Below are 15,258 nucleotides of genomic sequence, written 5' to 3' on the forward strand. Positions count from 1 at the left end.
GTCTGTTTACCTGCTCCTGTGTACCGACCCGGCTTGTCTGACTACCTGCCCCTGTGTACCGACCCAGATTGCCTGTCTACCAGCTCCTGTGTACCTGTTTTTCATACTCAGTACTTACCTGGTACCTAAGTTCACGGAGAATGTCTCACTGTTGGGATCATCTAAATCCTGGGTTACCGCTGTTGGGGCTTCTTCCTATACAGCAGTTTTCTGGGCAGAATAACTCCTGTGGTGAGTACCTCTAGTGATACAGACGCGACACTGGATTTAAGATGGCTGATGCACGCTGGAGGCAGGGCCGGATTAAAAGCATCACGGGCCTGGTGCTGAGGATTTTGGTGGGCATTTTATGGGAAAAAATAAAATAGACAGAATCTTAACTCCTGTCGATGTCAACTGGATAAAGATGACATCAGTGCTCGTCAGATAATACAAGAATCTTATGTGATGGGATTGGGAGTAATCAGTACACTAAAAAAGTAATCATACACGGGACACCTGAAACCACAATTTAGTGCCACTAATCCTTTTTTAATAAAATATGCAGATTGAAACAGAGTAAATAACACAAAACCTTTACTTTCAATTTATTCCTACAGAAAATAAACAGATGACCAAAAACACACAAGCCAGGAAAGGCTCTGCCACATACATACACACTAGGACGGGCTCTGCCACACTGACACCCAAACACACACACAAGGGCAGGCTCTGCCACACCGACACCCAAACACACACAGACCAGGACAGGTACTGCCACATCGACACACACCAGGACAGGATCTGACACACCAACACCCAAACACACCAGGACAGGTTCTGCCACAATGACACCCAAAGACACACAAAAGGACAGTCTCTGCCACACCGACACCCAAACACACACACCAGGACAGGATCTTCCACCCAAACACACACACCAGGACAGGCTCTGCCACACCGACACACAAACACACACACCAAGACAGGCTAACCCCCCTTTATATTTTTGTGTATTAATGCCCCAGCCATTGCTCCCCTTTGTGCATTTATGCCTCCACACCCATGTGTACTGATTTATGTGATGCCCCCACCCGTTTTATAGTGGTTAATGAAATGCCCTCCAGCCAACCCTCCTTTAGTATTAATTTATGCGATGCCCAACCACCCTTTTGTCTATTGATGCCCCCACTGCCATGTGTATTTTATAATTCCAAAACACACCCATCTCTGTTGGCCCGCAGGCGGCATGTTGGATGCCCCTGATATATAGCCTGGATGAAAGATATGATAGAAGCATTTAACTACTTAAACAGAGTCAATGTGATAAAGGAAGAGAGTTTATTTAGAAGGACAAATACTACTACAAGAGGACATAGCCTTAAGCTAGAGGGGCAAAGGTTTAAAAGTCACATCAGGAATTATTGCTTTACTAAAAGGATAGTGGATGCATTGAACAGCCTTGCAGCAGAAGTGGTAGATGTCAATATAGTGAAGGCGTTCAAGCAAGCCTGGGATAAGGCTAAGCTAAATATAGGATAAGGCCAGGGACAGACTAGATGGGACCAAATGGTTCTTATCTGCCATCACTTTCTATGTTTATTATTATGTCCTGATCTGTAAAACCATAGAATTCAAAGAGGGTGTGCTTTTTCAAATGCCTGTACATGTATTGCAATATAAACATTTCTGTACAAAAGACACATTTGAAAAAAAAAGAATACATGACTTCCAAATCAGATTCAAGTGTCCCTGAAGAATGAGAAGTTACTCTGATTTGTGGGATGTATTCACATTCTATTTGAAGTGAAATGTAATTTTTACTACTGACGCTGATATTGATTTATGGCTCATCATACATTTGGGTAAGTTATCAGAATCACAAGTGAGTTTCGGATATTGTGTGGCTTTGCCTTCTGACTCTTAGAATTTATGATGTCCTAAAATGGACACTAAAATAAGGTAATCTTCTACAATACTCTGTGACTCTCAAGATGTAGTACTTAAATGTTTTCTCTGGGTGTCACTGTTCATCTATAGAGGTTCCCATTCCTAATTACCTGCATCCTGTGGTATACCACATTTAGACACATTCAATCAAATCAATGGCAGTTAACACCAGATTTGACTAATACACAGTACTGGTGATGCATGTATTGAAGATACTATGGTAACCGTGTAACAATGGGGGCTGCCTTTGCAAAAGAAAAGCAGGAATAAAGAAAATGAGCAAATAAGACAGGGGAAGAGAGCAAGCAAGAAAAAAAGAAATAAAACAAGTTTGGAAGATAAAAGTGTGTTTTAATCATGACATAATATATACATGCAGAGACCTAAAATAGTAACGGGGAAACGTAATCCCATAAGCAAAAATAATAACAGGACATACAAAGAGGCAGAATAAATTTAACAAAAATCTGTCATTTATTAGGAATAGTGCATGAGAGGGGGAGCAGGAATTATAGAATAAGGGAGGAGGTGTGACGATAAAAGGGAGGGAGAGAACGAACTTGAGAGGGAGGGAGAATCATAGCAAGCAAGAGGAGTACATGGTAAAGAAGATAATTCACAAACAGAAGAGAGAGGGACTGGGGATCAGAGCAACGACTGAGATGTGTGGGTGTCATCTGTGATTTCACAGAGCTCCCTATTGAAGAGCGTTAAAGGGTGCGCACTAATCGGGAGGCAACTGAAACCTGAAGGAAGAGAATCCAAGAGAAAAGGCATAAAGAACAAGAGAAGACGTGGAAGAGACTTATTGGGGGGAACTGTGTGACACAGAACGAGAAGAGCTTTAGTTATCAAAAGAGAAGACACCACTGAAAAGGACAAGCACATAGAAGAAAATAGGAAAGATATAGCAAAAAAAAAACCACATTTAATATAATGCCTCATACTAACCCTCATAGTGTGGACCTTGTACACAGGCTCACGCAATGAAACACACCTGGAAGAAAAGGGATGTTTTATGTCGGCTAGTGTAGTTAGGCCACATAACTGTCTGACATCTGTAGACAAAATATTCTTTCATTGATCAGTGCCTCAGCACTCATTGCCCCTTTCAGTTTTTTCATTAATTAAAGTTTTTAAAGACTGTAATTTTATAGGCTGTAGGTTAGCACATTCAGAACCTACAGCTCTCTCATCTACTTCTGTGCACATGGCACATTATTGAAACTCAAACGACATTGTCTTGATTCAATTGTACTACATATTTGGAGTATTCTCTTCGACGTCTCAAAGCATTCGCTGTTGGCCCTTTTTGACCTGACTCGCTATATGCTAAACATTCCCTGAGCATCAACACTCTTCCAGCAAGTTAATCTGTGCTGTCTCTTTGCAAAGTCAACTCTTAGGAAAAGCTTTCATCACGCATTCTCACAGAAGAGCACACTAAAGGAGCCGAACAGTCTCTTTCCCTGCAATTTCAACACCAGCGATGGCGTTCACCTTTGCTGCGTTCTGTTACATGCTGACTCTCGTCCTCTGTGCATCTCTTATTTTTTTCATCATCTGGCACGTGAGTGTTACAACTGCAAGGGCAACATATAAGAGATAATTCATCAAGGGGCAAAAAGGGTGGCGGGAGGGATAGTGAACTCAAGTTGATACATCAAAAAAGACTGTATTCTGACCAAATACAATAATGATGAATACTTAATCAGCTATATAAAAACAGGGTGGGTGGGAAATACATAACAAGTAGAATTATTGCGAGATCTAACTTTAAACGTAGCAATACAGAGGAAGAAGGCACCAGTCAGAAGAAGCTGTGAGAAAAGGATATATATATATATATATATATATATATATATATATATATATATATAGTGCAAGACAAATTTAGTAATAAATTGACCACAAGATCAAGAAGATTTTAATGTTTAATTAGAGCATACTAATTAGATTAGTACACTGGCCTGTGGTAGTACTCAGGTTATATTAAACATACTAATATGAGTATTGTTGCTTCCAAAATTATACCCTATGTTACACAAGCAAACTGTGTCATTTATCAGAAATGAGTGAATAGAGCACAAAAAATCAACTGTGACTCTGCAAGCGAAGTGAAAAGATGCACACCTGAGTCCTCTAATCATACATGTACATATTTAGTTATATTTTACCACTTTCACTTTAGTTATATACATACATTTTGTACACTATGTGGAAATGTTGTATTATATCGTGTATATGTACACCACACATGCACTGACATCCAAGGATAAAATAAATTTAATTTAATGCATGGTACACATATCGTGTGTCTGGAGTGTAAGATGTATTCCAGTGCAACAACTGTATGAGATTTTAAGGGAAAAAACTGTGCATTTAGCAGTTGGCAGGTAGACAAAGGAAGGTTGTGCAGGCGCTATGAGCTGCTATAGGTGTGTCTTTGTTGCTTTGAGTAGCCATACTCTGAAAGTATCAATTTTATTTTTTTTGTTCATGCATGTATGTAAATATGTATGTGCATATATGGGTCTCTCTGTTAGTTCAACATGTAACATACAGTCCCTTTCATAAGGTGTTTCGGTATTTCTCTGTGTCAGTCAGGACTCTCTACGCTGGATAATTTCCTTCTATATGTCAGTGTCACGTCTTCCTTCTGTTTTTTTACATTGCAGCCTTGTGTGCCACACTAATCTCTCTCCTAAATCTATTGTGTCACAGTCACCCTCCCCCAACCATTTTAAGGGGTTTTCTGTGTTGATTTTTTTTCCTGTTCACGTCAAAATGTGTTTGTTTTTAGAATGAATTTGTGTTATAGCGTGTTTCACTATGTTGTATGACATTCTAGGTATGTATGTGTCACATTTCCTTACCACCCATGTATTCCAATCTTTTATGTTTCTGCTTCTTTCTGTTGCTGTGGAGACAGATCTGGTTTCCATGGAAACTGCATATGTTTATAAAGTGGTACCCAGAGATATAACCACACCCTCTCCACATGTTCCACTGCCCCTGTAACCTTGCTCATTGCACCCCCAACCATGACCTACCCTCCTTCATGTGTTCAAATCAATCCCATTGTCCCGTTTTTTTTCCATCTGATTTTGTCTCACCATTTGTTCTCAGCGTTCGCTTTTACACCACGTTCTTTTCCAACACAATCCCCCCCGCCCCCTCAACACTTAGTGTCTTGTTCACTTTCTCTGAGGTCAGTGTATAATAACTGTATCTCCTCTGGGCATTTCTACACAATTAGCTCAATGTCATCTTGCGGTTTTATAACATCTGCCAACAGAGCAGAAACATGCAAATGCATGTGACCTGTGTTACTGGTCTAATATTTGCTTTTTCACTTTCTAATTATGTATCTATTGTTATTTTAAGGTGTAAATTGTGATTCAACAACGTCAGCACTATATAACGTTTATTACAACTTTCTTCTGCAGGTTTATAGAGACAATGCTTTGATTTTTAAATGCAGTTATTATTACAGATGTGGTATGTTCTGTATCAATAAAACACAATGCCTCATAATGTATCAGCAGTATATGCAATTATACAAAGATATCTGTATTGGAAACTAGTAATTAAAGTGAAAGAATGACCTCATCGACGATTAAAAAGTCATATTCAGATGCCAAAGGGTTCTAGGCAGTGTACCAAATTAAGGACCCCAAGCTTGCATTGTCAATATGCACACTGCTGTAACGTTTTTGTAGCCTCTAGCATCCCCCCACCCCCATTTACTAGAAGCACTATTGAATTCCAGCTGCGGTCAATCTGTTCTCATCTAGTCCTGGGATTCTCAACTCATGTACATGCAACCCATTGGGTACTTCATACGGGGTTGGGGATACTTCCGTAATTGTTTGGTGTCAGGATATAAGGAATAAAGTCTACATCTACTGCTTGAGTTATTATTTATTATAAGGTGCTGTTTCATTTAGGTAAAACAAATGCTGTGGTAGCTACACAAAAAAAACGATCTGACATTTTAGTAATTTTATATGAAAAACTGAATATTTAAAGAAACTCTTCTAGTTTCTATGGAAACAACCTGTCAGTGTCTGCTTCTGTGTCACATGATAATTGAGCATACCCTGAAAAGTTAAGAGAGAGAGGCAACATTTCACATGATTAAATAATTATTTAATCCAAGGGTTTGGACATTCAACAGTACTAGTATGAGATTTTTAATGCAGCATACCAATTTTTAATTTATAGAGAGTAGGTGGAACAGCATTAATGTTTTTTAAGCTATTTCATTTTATAACTGCCTCAGCCAAAGGCTTAGTTGTGGCCTTTCATACAAACTACCATTTTTTTATTTTAACCTTTCAGTGAAAAATCTGTAGCAATCCTACTGTTAACAGATCTGATGTTGTAACGTACTTCTACAGACCATCAAAGAATCTCTAGCATTATCAAAAACATTTTTTACCTTATAGGATCAGAGAAGTGTTATTGTTTTTGCTATGTTTTTCTTTAACTGATAATTCTCTAATTTCTCATTTGTATTATATATATATATATATATATATATATATATATATGTGTGTATAATATTCTATTCACAGTTATACAGGTATATAAATTATATATATCTAGTATAAATGGGGAAAAATACAGTGGTGTGAAAGTAAAGCCAAAATGGAGAAGCCATGTGAAAAAAACTAAGTGCACCTTATGATTCAATAGCTTAGTTGTGTAGGAGTTTTGGTCTACTCTTCTTTACAATGTTGCTTCAGTTCATTGGGGTTTGCGGGCATTTGTTTATGCACAGCTCTCTTAAGGTCCCGTCACAGCATTTCAATCGGGTTCAGGTCTGGACTGTGACTGGGCCATTCCAACACCTTGATACTTTTCTTTTTCAGCCATTCTATTGTAGATTGGCTGGTGTGCTTGGGATCATTGTCCTGTTGCGTGAGCCAATTTCAGCTCCGCTTTAGCTTTTCAGACAGATGGCCACACATTTGAATACTTTGGTATAGAGAGGAGTTCATGGTCCAATTGAATTGCATTTTATGATGATGTGAGTAAATGTATAGATCAGGGTGTTGCTGTAGATATTGTCTATTTAGATTTTGCAAAAACATTTAACACTGTTCCACACCAGTGGTTATTGTATAAGCTAGGACAAATAGATCTTGGAGAAAATGTCTGTGTTTCAATTTGAAATTGGCTTAGTGACAGGGTGCAAAGAGTTGTTGTTAATGGTAAATTCTCAAGCTGGACAACTGGGGTAAGTGGGGTGACTCAGGGTTCTATCTTGGGTCCAGTTCTCTTTAACTTATTTATTAATGATCTAGATATTGGAAGTCACTTGCCTGTGTTTGTTGATGACACAAAATTAGGTAAGGTTATAAAGTCTGATCAGGATGTAATGTCTCTTCAGAATGATTTGGATAAACTAGGGGACTGGTCAAATAAGTGGCAGATGAGATTCAATATAGATAAGTGTAAGGTAATGCACTTTGGTACCAAAAGTAAGTATGCAACTTACACTCTAAAGGCAATTGCATTGGGAAAAGCAGAAAATGAAAAAGACTTAGGTATAATTGTAGACCATAGACTTAGCAACAAAGTGCAGTGCCAGTCAGCGATTGAAAAAGCCTGTAAGGTATTGGCATGCATAAAGAGGAGTATTAAATTACGAGATGAAAACATAATTTTACCTCTTTATAAAGCAATGGTAAGGCCTCACCTTAAATATGCAGTGCAAATGTGGGCACCAGTTTTTAAGAACGATATCATAGAGCTGGAGCGCAGAGGTGGGCTACCAAGTTAATTAGAGGAATGGAGAATTTTAGTTATTAAGAAAGACAGACTAGAAAAATTTAACTTGTTTTCACTTAAAAAGAGACATCTAAGAGGGGATCTGATCACATTGTACAAAGACATACTAGGTCAGTATAAATAGCTCTCTACTGATCTATTCAGCAAGAGGTCTCTACAAAGACACCGGGTCATCAGTTGGGACTTGAGGAAAGAAGATTTCAGCATCAGCATATTAAAGGGTTCCTCACAGTAAGAACAATAAGAATATGGAACTCTCTGCCTAAGGATGTTGTATTATCTAACGCTGTGGACATTTTTAAGAAAGGTCTGAATGCTTTTCTGGTTAAGCATAACATAGGGGGCTACAACTTCTAAAAAGACAGTCATATTAGAAAGTTGATCCAGGGAGTAATCCGATTGCCGCTATGAAATCAAGAAGGATTTTTTCCCCTGTTGTGGCATAATTGGTATTAGCCCCAAGTAGGGTTTTTTGCCTTCTTTTAGATCAACTTTAGAACTAGGTATGTGTGGAAGGTTGAACTTGATGGACTGAAGTCTTTTTTCAGCCTACTATACTATACTATCTTTAACATGGTCGACTAAATAACTGCAGGTTTCAAGGTACGGTGGCTGCAAAACAGGCCCAAATCATCACCCCTCCACCACATGCTTGACAGTTGGTATGAGGTGCTTGGCGAAAACCAAATGCAGCATATCAGCACAAACATGGTGCCAGGGCCGGACTTGGAATGAAAAGCAGCCCTGGAAACATTTGGAGACCAGCCCCATATAGTTTATCTCGTGGTCGAGCTCTTATACCCACACGCACCCCTTATACATACCCGAGTCAAACTATTTGCCATGCAAAACATTCTTTTTATCACATTATTTGTATTAAAATGCCGGAAAGCAAAAGTGTTAAAAGGCCCTAATAAATTAAATACATTAGACATAATGGAATCAAAACAGTGGAACAAAACAGTGATCACATTATTCTTTACGATATTCTTGTAAGAAGCTTTTATTTCTTAATTCATGTAAACTATTTTTTCATATTTAAGAAAAGCTATGATTGAGAATTTTTGTTCTTTTCTTTTGTCTGCCCCCCCAGTTATGCACATCTGCCCCCAGGCTTACCACTCTGCCACCAGAAATGCCTTATGCCCCCGTATATGCCACTCTGCCTCCCTGATACATCTTATACCCTCCTATATGCCAGTCTGCCTCCAGAAATGCTTTATACCCCCTATATGCCACTATGCCTGCAGAAATGCCTTTTAACCCCCTATAGGCCACTCTGCCTTCAGAAATGCCTTTTAACCCCCTATAGGCCACTCTTTTTTTTTACTTTTGAAACGCTACCTAACTGTAACACTAGTCATAACCCTATCTAACAAATTCCCCACTAACTAGTCTGCTAACTTAACACAATTAAATCTAAAAAATAACACCTTAGGGTAAAGTAAAACATGGTAACATAAAATAAATGTATTTTGTAAATATACCTAGGAGTTAGTACCCAGAGAATGGGTGAAGGGGTGAAGGTGAGACACTAATTTATCCAGATATGATGCAACCGCAAGATGACAGCTCTTAGCAACAGGTAATTTCTTTTGATACTAAGTAAAATGAGTCAAGTACGCCATACAAAAATTGTATGGATATGATTTTAACATAAAAAAGGTGAATTATAAAAATGGCAAAAAGCAAAACGCAATTTGCAATGTGTGTTGCACAGAATAGCAGCCAACAAATGGTTAAATGCTTTTCTTCAAAAAGTACAATACTTTTATGTGTTTCCCTGGGATTACCCAGCTTCTTCAGAAGGTAAGTGTTAAAAAAAAATTAAATAAAACAGCTAAAAATTGAACTCGTATGATCCAGGATTTTTGTGAGTGGATAAAGAAACAGTCCATTGCTCATTTTTAAGGGTTAAATATACTACACTATTATTATTTAGTTTTTTTTCTTTTACATGTATTTGCGCCCCTGCTTTTGAAAGTGATTTTAATGTTCATTATGTGTTTTCTCATGTTCACTGTTAATGTTTCTCATCCCTCATCTTTGTTCCAATGTAAAATTGAAAAATAATTCCCTGTAAGGGAAAGTCATATAAACGGCAGAACTGACTGTTTATAAGGAAGTGATTCACTGATTCACTTAACACTAAATTAGTCTTCTGTCTGCAGCAATAACAGATTACTGTTGCTACAATGCTAAAAAAAGGTTTAAATACTGTAAATTAGACTAGTTAATTTGGATTTGTAGGAACTTGTTTTTTTTAATGAAAATTGCCTGGTTCTAACGAATCTCCACAAATGAGGGCAATCCTCGATGAAACTGCCTGGCACGTCATTTCATTAAGCAAGCATAGATCAGTGTTGCTGTAATACCTCCCCCGGGCGTCAACATCAGTGTATGGCGGCAGCGGCTGACACCCGTTTTAAAACGCCTCCTAAACTTCAATGGTGTCGCCACTCGCAAGATGGCGGCACGTCCTTTAAAAAAAATAAAATAACAAAGTTGGAAAAGTTTGCTAGAGGGTCTCTGGCTTCATTTGCAGGTTGTGATTAGTAAAATATTTAAAAATAACAATAAAATAAAAAATATATAAAAAAATAAAAGTGGTAATATTTAAAAACAATTATGCATCAGAGGAACCATCCAGTTCCAGCAAAATGTAAAAAAAAAAAAAAAAGTCCAAAAAGAATAAAATAAATTAAATAAAAAAAGTTTATTATTATGAAAAGTGCTAAAATTAGTGTTGTAGCTTGCTGTCAAATATCTTGACATGGAAAGAGATAAAGTAAAAGCATTTCAAATACCGAAGGGGTGTCTAGTTTAAAAAAATAATTTGATACTGATACCAGCATTTGAAATACCTTGAGGTATCTAGTTTTCCGCTGCAGCGGAAGTTGTGTATGCGAATCGCGTAGAGCTCTACACGCTGCCCGGACTACGCACCGGGGACTCAGAAGCTTCAGTAAGTTTGGAGGAGGGAGTGTTAAATGGGGGGCATAAGGCATTTCTGGAGGCAGAGTGCTCTGTGAAATGCCTTTTAACCCCCTTAATGCCACTCTGCCTCCAGAAATGCCTTTTAACCCTCTATACGCCACTCTGCCTCCTGAAATGCCTTATACCTCCCTATATGCCCCTCTGCCCCATAATATGCCTTTTAACCCCCTAAATGCCAGAGTGGCATATAGGGGTATAAGGCAATTCTGGAGGCAGAGTGGCACATAGGGGGTCAAAAGTCATATCATGGGGCACAGTGGCATATAGGGGGTTAAAAGGCATATCATGGGGCACAGTGGCATATAGGGGGTTTAAGGCATTTCTGGGGCAGAGTGGCAAGCCAGGGGGGGCAGGTTGAAAAAAAAAAAAGGAAATAAAAACAATATTTTTCTCAATCTCTTCACATAGTTTACATGAATTAACATTTACTGGTAAAACTTTTTTCCTATAGGGTCATCTTATATTCAGGCTTTTTCTTTTTTTTTCATAAATTAATATTCAGATTTTGGGAGGTTATCTTATAATCAGGGTCGTCTTATAATTGAGCAAATACGGTATTTCTCAACTAAGGACAAATAGTAGAATCTACTTAGCAGGTTTTTTCATTAGCTTTTTTGGATTAGTAAAAGATTTTTCAAATAAAAAAAAAAGTGGGTTTTTTTTCTTAAATTTTTCATCATCTTTTTTTTTATAGGAAATTAGATAATATGGTCCTAAAAATGGTATCTGAAGAAAGCTCTTCTTGTCGTGAAAAAAAACCAATATATAACTCCTGTGGGTTCACTACATAGGTGAGGAGAAAATTACATCTAAACACAAGCACCGCAAAAGTGTTAACAGCCTTGGTCCCAAAGGGCATAAAAAGTAAACAACAGCCTTGCAGTTATTGATGCTCGTTGCTCATATACAATACTACAAGTTAATTAAGTAATACTAGTTCAATTTAGTGCCGAAAATTGACTGGTGTGAAGTGGATTGGAGAAGCTGTAGTGTACTACTTTAGTGTATGTATATATTTTACGTTGTTATATATATTACACTAATTGTTGTGTTCTGTTTATCCAGTGTATTGTGCTGCAGAATATGATGGCACTGTATAAATTGATAAAGATAACAATTGGTGAGTGCAGCACACTGGCTGTATAAATGTGGTTGTTTTTTTTACTATGCTTTAGTGAAACCTGTGCTTTTTTACAGGTGGTTTAATAAATATATTGTGAAATGTTGATGTGCTAGGGTTTCTGTGATAATTATGAGGAATATTTGGTTATTACTATAGGCAAAGTGCCTCTTAGGAATGAGGTGTTAAAGGGAAATTTAGTATTTCTAGTGGGGGGTACGAGATGTTTGGACACCTATTTTAACATTAGTTTTACATTGTTTTAAAATTTGCTATTCTTTTAACTGATGGTACCTCCATAATGCCACAGTGATATCTCTGAGTCCATTTATTTATTTTTTGATGTCTTTTGCAGGGCTTGTGATCAGCCTGCATGCAAGCTCATCAGAGTTAAGTGCTATCACACTGAATCTAATAGCCCATCTCTTGCTGATCAGAGGGCAGCCTAGGCTGTTTTATGATCTCCCATGTATCAGAGGAGAATTTTCCTGCTGTGCAAAAACAAAGGGAAGTAATACAATGTCCTTATGGTCATTTAGCAAATGATCTTCAAGAGGTAGTAGTATGTCCTGTGGATGTTAAGGTTCAAGTTTCACAGAGATAGCTATTTTCTTATTGGTACTTCCTATACTATAAAAAATTATTTAAAAAATGCACAAAAGTACCATTCTGGGTTTTTTTTTGTAGATAAATCTGCTGTTAGATATACTATACTAATTGTGGAGGTAAAATACAATGTTTCACCAAATAATCAACCTTTTCATACATTTTGTGTTTAGTATATAATTGTATACATCCAAAAATATATAAAAGTCATACAAGATTCACTATTCCCGACAAGATTACTGATGGTAAAATGAAGAAGCCATTAAACTTATCCAAGCTAATTTTCTTAAATACATACAGTATAATTGAAGCATTTCTTACACCTCCCTCCACATCATGTTCTATGATTATCGTTACCCATGATATTCGTTTCAGTGCAGTTATCACATAAAGTTATATACTGAGGGCTATCATAACTCAAGCACGTAGGGATAAAGTTCAATCTCATTATGTAAGACCATACTTTTTTGATGTTCTTCTCCAAGGGGAACAAAGTGAAAGTACATAGATCAACTGAGTTGCATTTGCAGCTTTAATTAAAAATTAATGTTTTTTAAACGTTCATCAACATATATATGAGCATATATGTGTTTATGAGTGATTTTTGTGCTAGTGTGAGTCAATTCACAAGCGCTCGCAATTTACTGAACAGACCCAGAACTGTATGCAGCTTTCCATGCCTACATATGCAATTTTAGCAATACATTAACTTAATCTATAGGAAATGACTGCAAACAGTAGGGTGAGCTCCAACATTAAAATGTTGTTAGGTATACGTCCGCATTGCATAACAAGACACCAACCCTTGTGGACAAGTATATTAAACCTTGCCCTAATGTAAATATATATCACATTTGCTCATGCCCCTATACAATCAGGAAGCATGTCACAGAGAGTAATCATAGGTAAGTGATACCAATATTCTGTATAAGATCCATTTTAATGTTACTATTTTGCCCCTGGGAAGAAAAATTATGCTTCTGAAAATTAAATCTTTGGCTTCCTGGAAACAGATAAGACTCTCGGTCTGCTGTGAGAAAACATTTTTTGGAGGTTGTGAAGCTGGCTGGTGAGGTGGCACAAGCTGAATTGGAACTCAATCAGACCTCATTGGGCTGGACTTGCCCACAATTTATGGAAACATAAATATCAAAGCCGGTATCCATAGAGACCAAAATGCTCAACTAGAGATTGGATTTAAGCTGGCTGTGTTCAAGCTCAGATCCTCTCTTCTTGAGGAGCCAGGCTGAGCCAAGTGTTTGCCCCGAACAAACACTAGGTCACCTAGATACGGTAAAACTACATTGTTTAGCACAAGTCAAATACAAAACAGACTAATACAACTAAATGTTGTATAAGTTTAACAAAGCATTTGTACTTGGGTGATATAGACAGAAAATGATATAGGGAATAAAATGTAGTACTGCCTATTTCTGATTAGTCATGATAATGCTAAATGTCCTTAACCCATGCTAAATCTGTATGAAACAGACTAATGTATTTACACAGACCCCCAATTTACATTCCAGATAACCCAAAAAGGGAAGTAATCACCTACTATCATATAAATAGAGGTATTGGAGTGTTGGTGAAATGACCGATATGTACAGACAAAAAAATGCACCACCCCCCAAAAAAAAACTGCGAATGTAAATCGTATAAAGTATATTTAAATAATTTATCTTTGGTATAAATATAGGTGATTCCATCACATTTATATTTTTGAACATATACATGAACAAGCATTCAGACTAACACATACTACCATACTGGAACTGAACTGCTATTTTACAGATGGCTGAGGAAAGCATTTTTCTTTGTGCTTCCTGAGAATTCCTGTGTGGGAGGCTGTTATAAAATACATCAGGAAGTGTATAGTGGAGAGGAAATTTGCTTCCCACAGACCACTGAAAAACAATGTACTTTTAAGTCACTGTATTGTTGTGTTTAATGAGAAATCTATATTCTGTTCCAATTTTAGTCTGGATACCCTCTTCCAGATTCAGCAAACCCTTCTGATTTTGATATCTATAATATCCACTTTATATTTTTCTAGTTTCTTATTGTAAGCTCTGTGTGCAGCATCAATATACCTTTGTAGCTTGTTTTGGATACACTTGTTATATATATATATATATATATATATATATATATATACACACACATATACATATATTTCATTCTAGAGTGTGTGCATACAGCAGTCTATATTTTACAAAGTTAAGAGTCAGCATACCTGGAGGCAGGCTACCTGGAGCTCTCCCTTTTCTGATGGGGTGGGACTCACCACACATGGGTACCCCTAGCCACTCAAAGGCATAGCTATCCACTTAATAAGGGAGGGGGGAGCCACTGGACTCTGGAACAGTAAAAACGCGTGCTATTGAGTGATGAATCACGCTTCACTGTTTGGCATTCTAATGAGCGAGTCTGGGTTTGGCAGATGCCAGGAGAACGTTACCTGCATGACTCCATTGTGCCAACTGTCATGTTAGGTGGAGGGATAACGGTATGGGGCTGTTTTTCACGTGTTGGCCTAGGGCCCATACTTCCAGTGAGGGGAAATCTGAATGCTTGAGCATACAAAGGCATTTTTGACAATGGTATGCTTCCAAATTTGTGGGGACAGTTTGGGGAAGGCCCTTTCCTTTTCCAGCATGACTGTGCCCCAATAAAAGACATGGTTTAATGAGTTTAACCTGGAAGATCTTGATTAGCCCACACAGAGCCCTGGCCTCAACCCCATCGAACACTTTTGAGATGAACTGAAATGGAGATTGCGAGCCAGGCATTCTCATCCAACATCA

General features: G+C 37.6%; 1 protein-coding gene across 1 annotated transcript in view; it reads left to right on the top strand.

The window, feature by feature from the left end:
* The first annotated feature begins 3,418 nt into the window (after nucleotides 1-3,418).
* Nucleotides 3,419-15,258, top strand: part of LOC149298573 (protein cornichon homolog 2-like) — a 50,088-nt gene continuing 38,248 nt past the window's right edge. Inside the window, exon 1 of the mRNA XM_089487361.1 lies at nucleotides 3,419-3,499. Within this exon, the coding sequence (XP_089343487.1) occupies nucleotides 3,419-3,499 (81 nt within the window). The remainder of the gene's footprint in view (nucleotides 3,500-15,258) is intronic.

This window comes from Sceloporus occidentalis, unplaced genomic scaffold (assembly GCF_023333645.1).
Source record: "Sceloporus occidentalis isolate IW3139 unplaced genomic scaffold, rSceOcc1.0.p SCAF_32, whole genome shotgun sequence".
NCBI classification, from domain to species: Eukaryota; Metazoa; Chordata; class Lepidosauria; order Squamata; family Phrynosomatidae; genus Sceloporus; species Sceloporus occidentalis.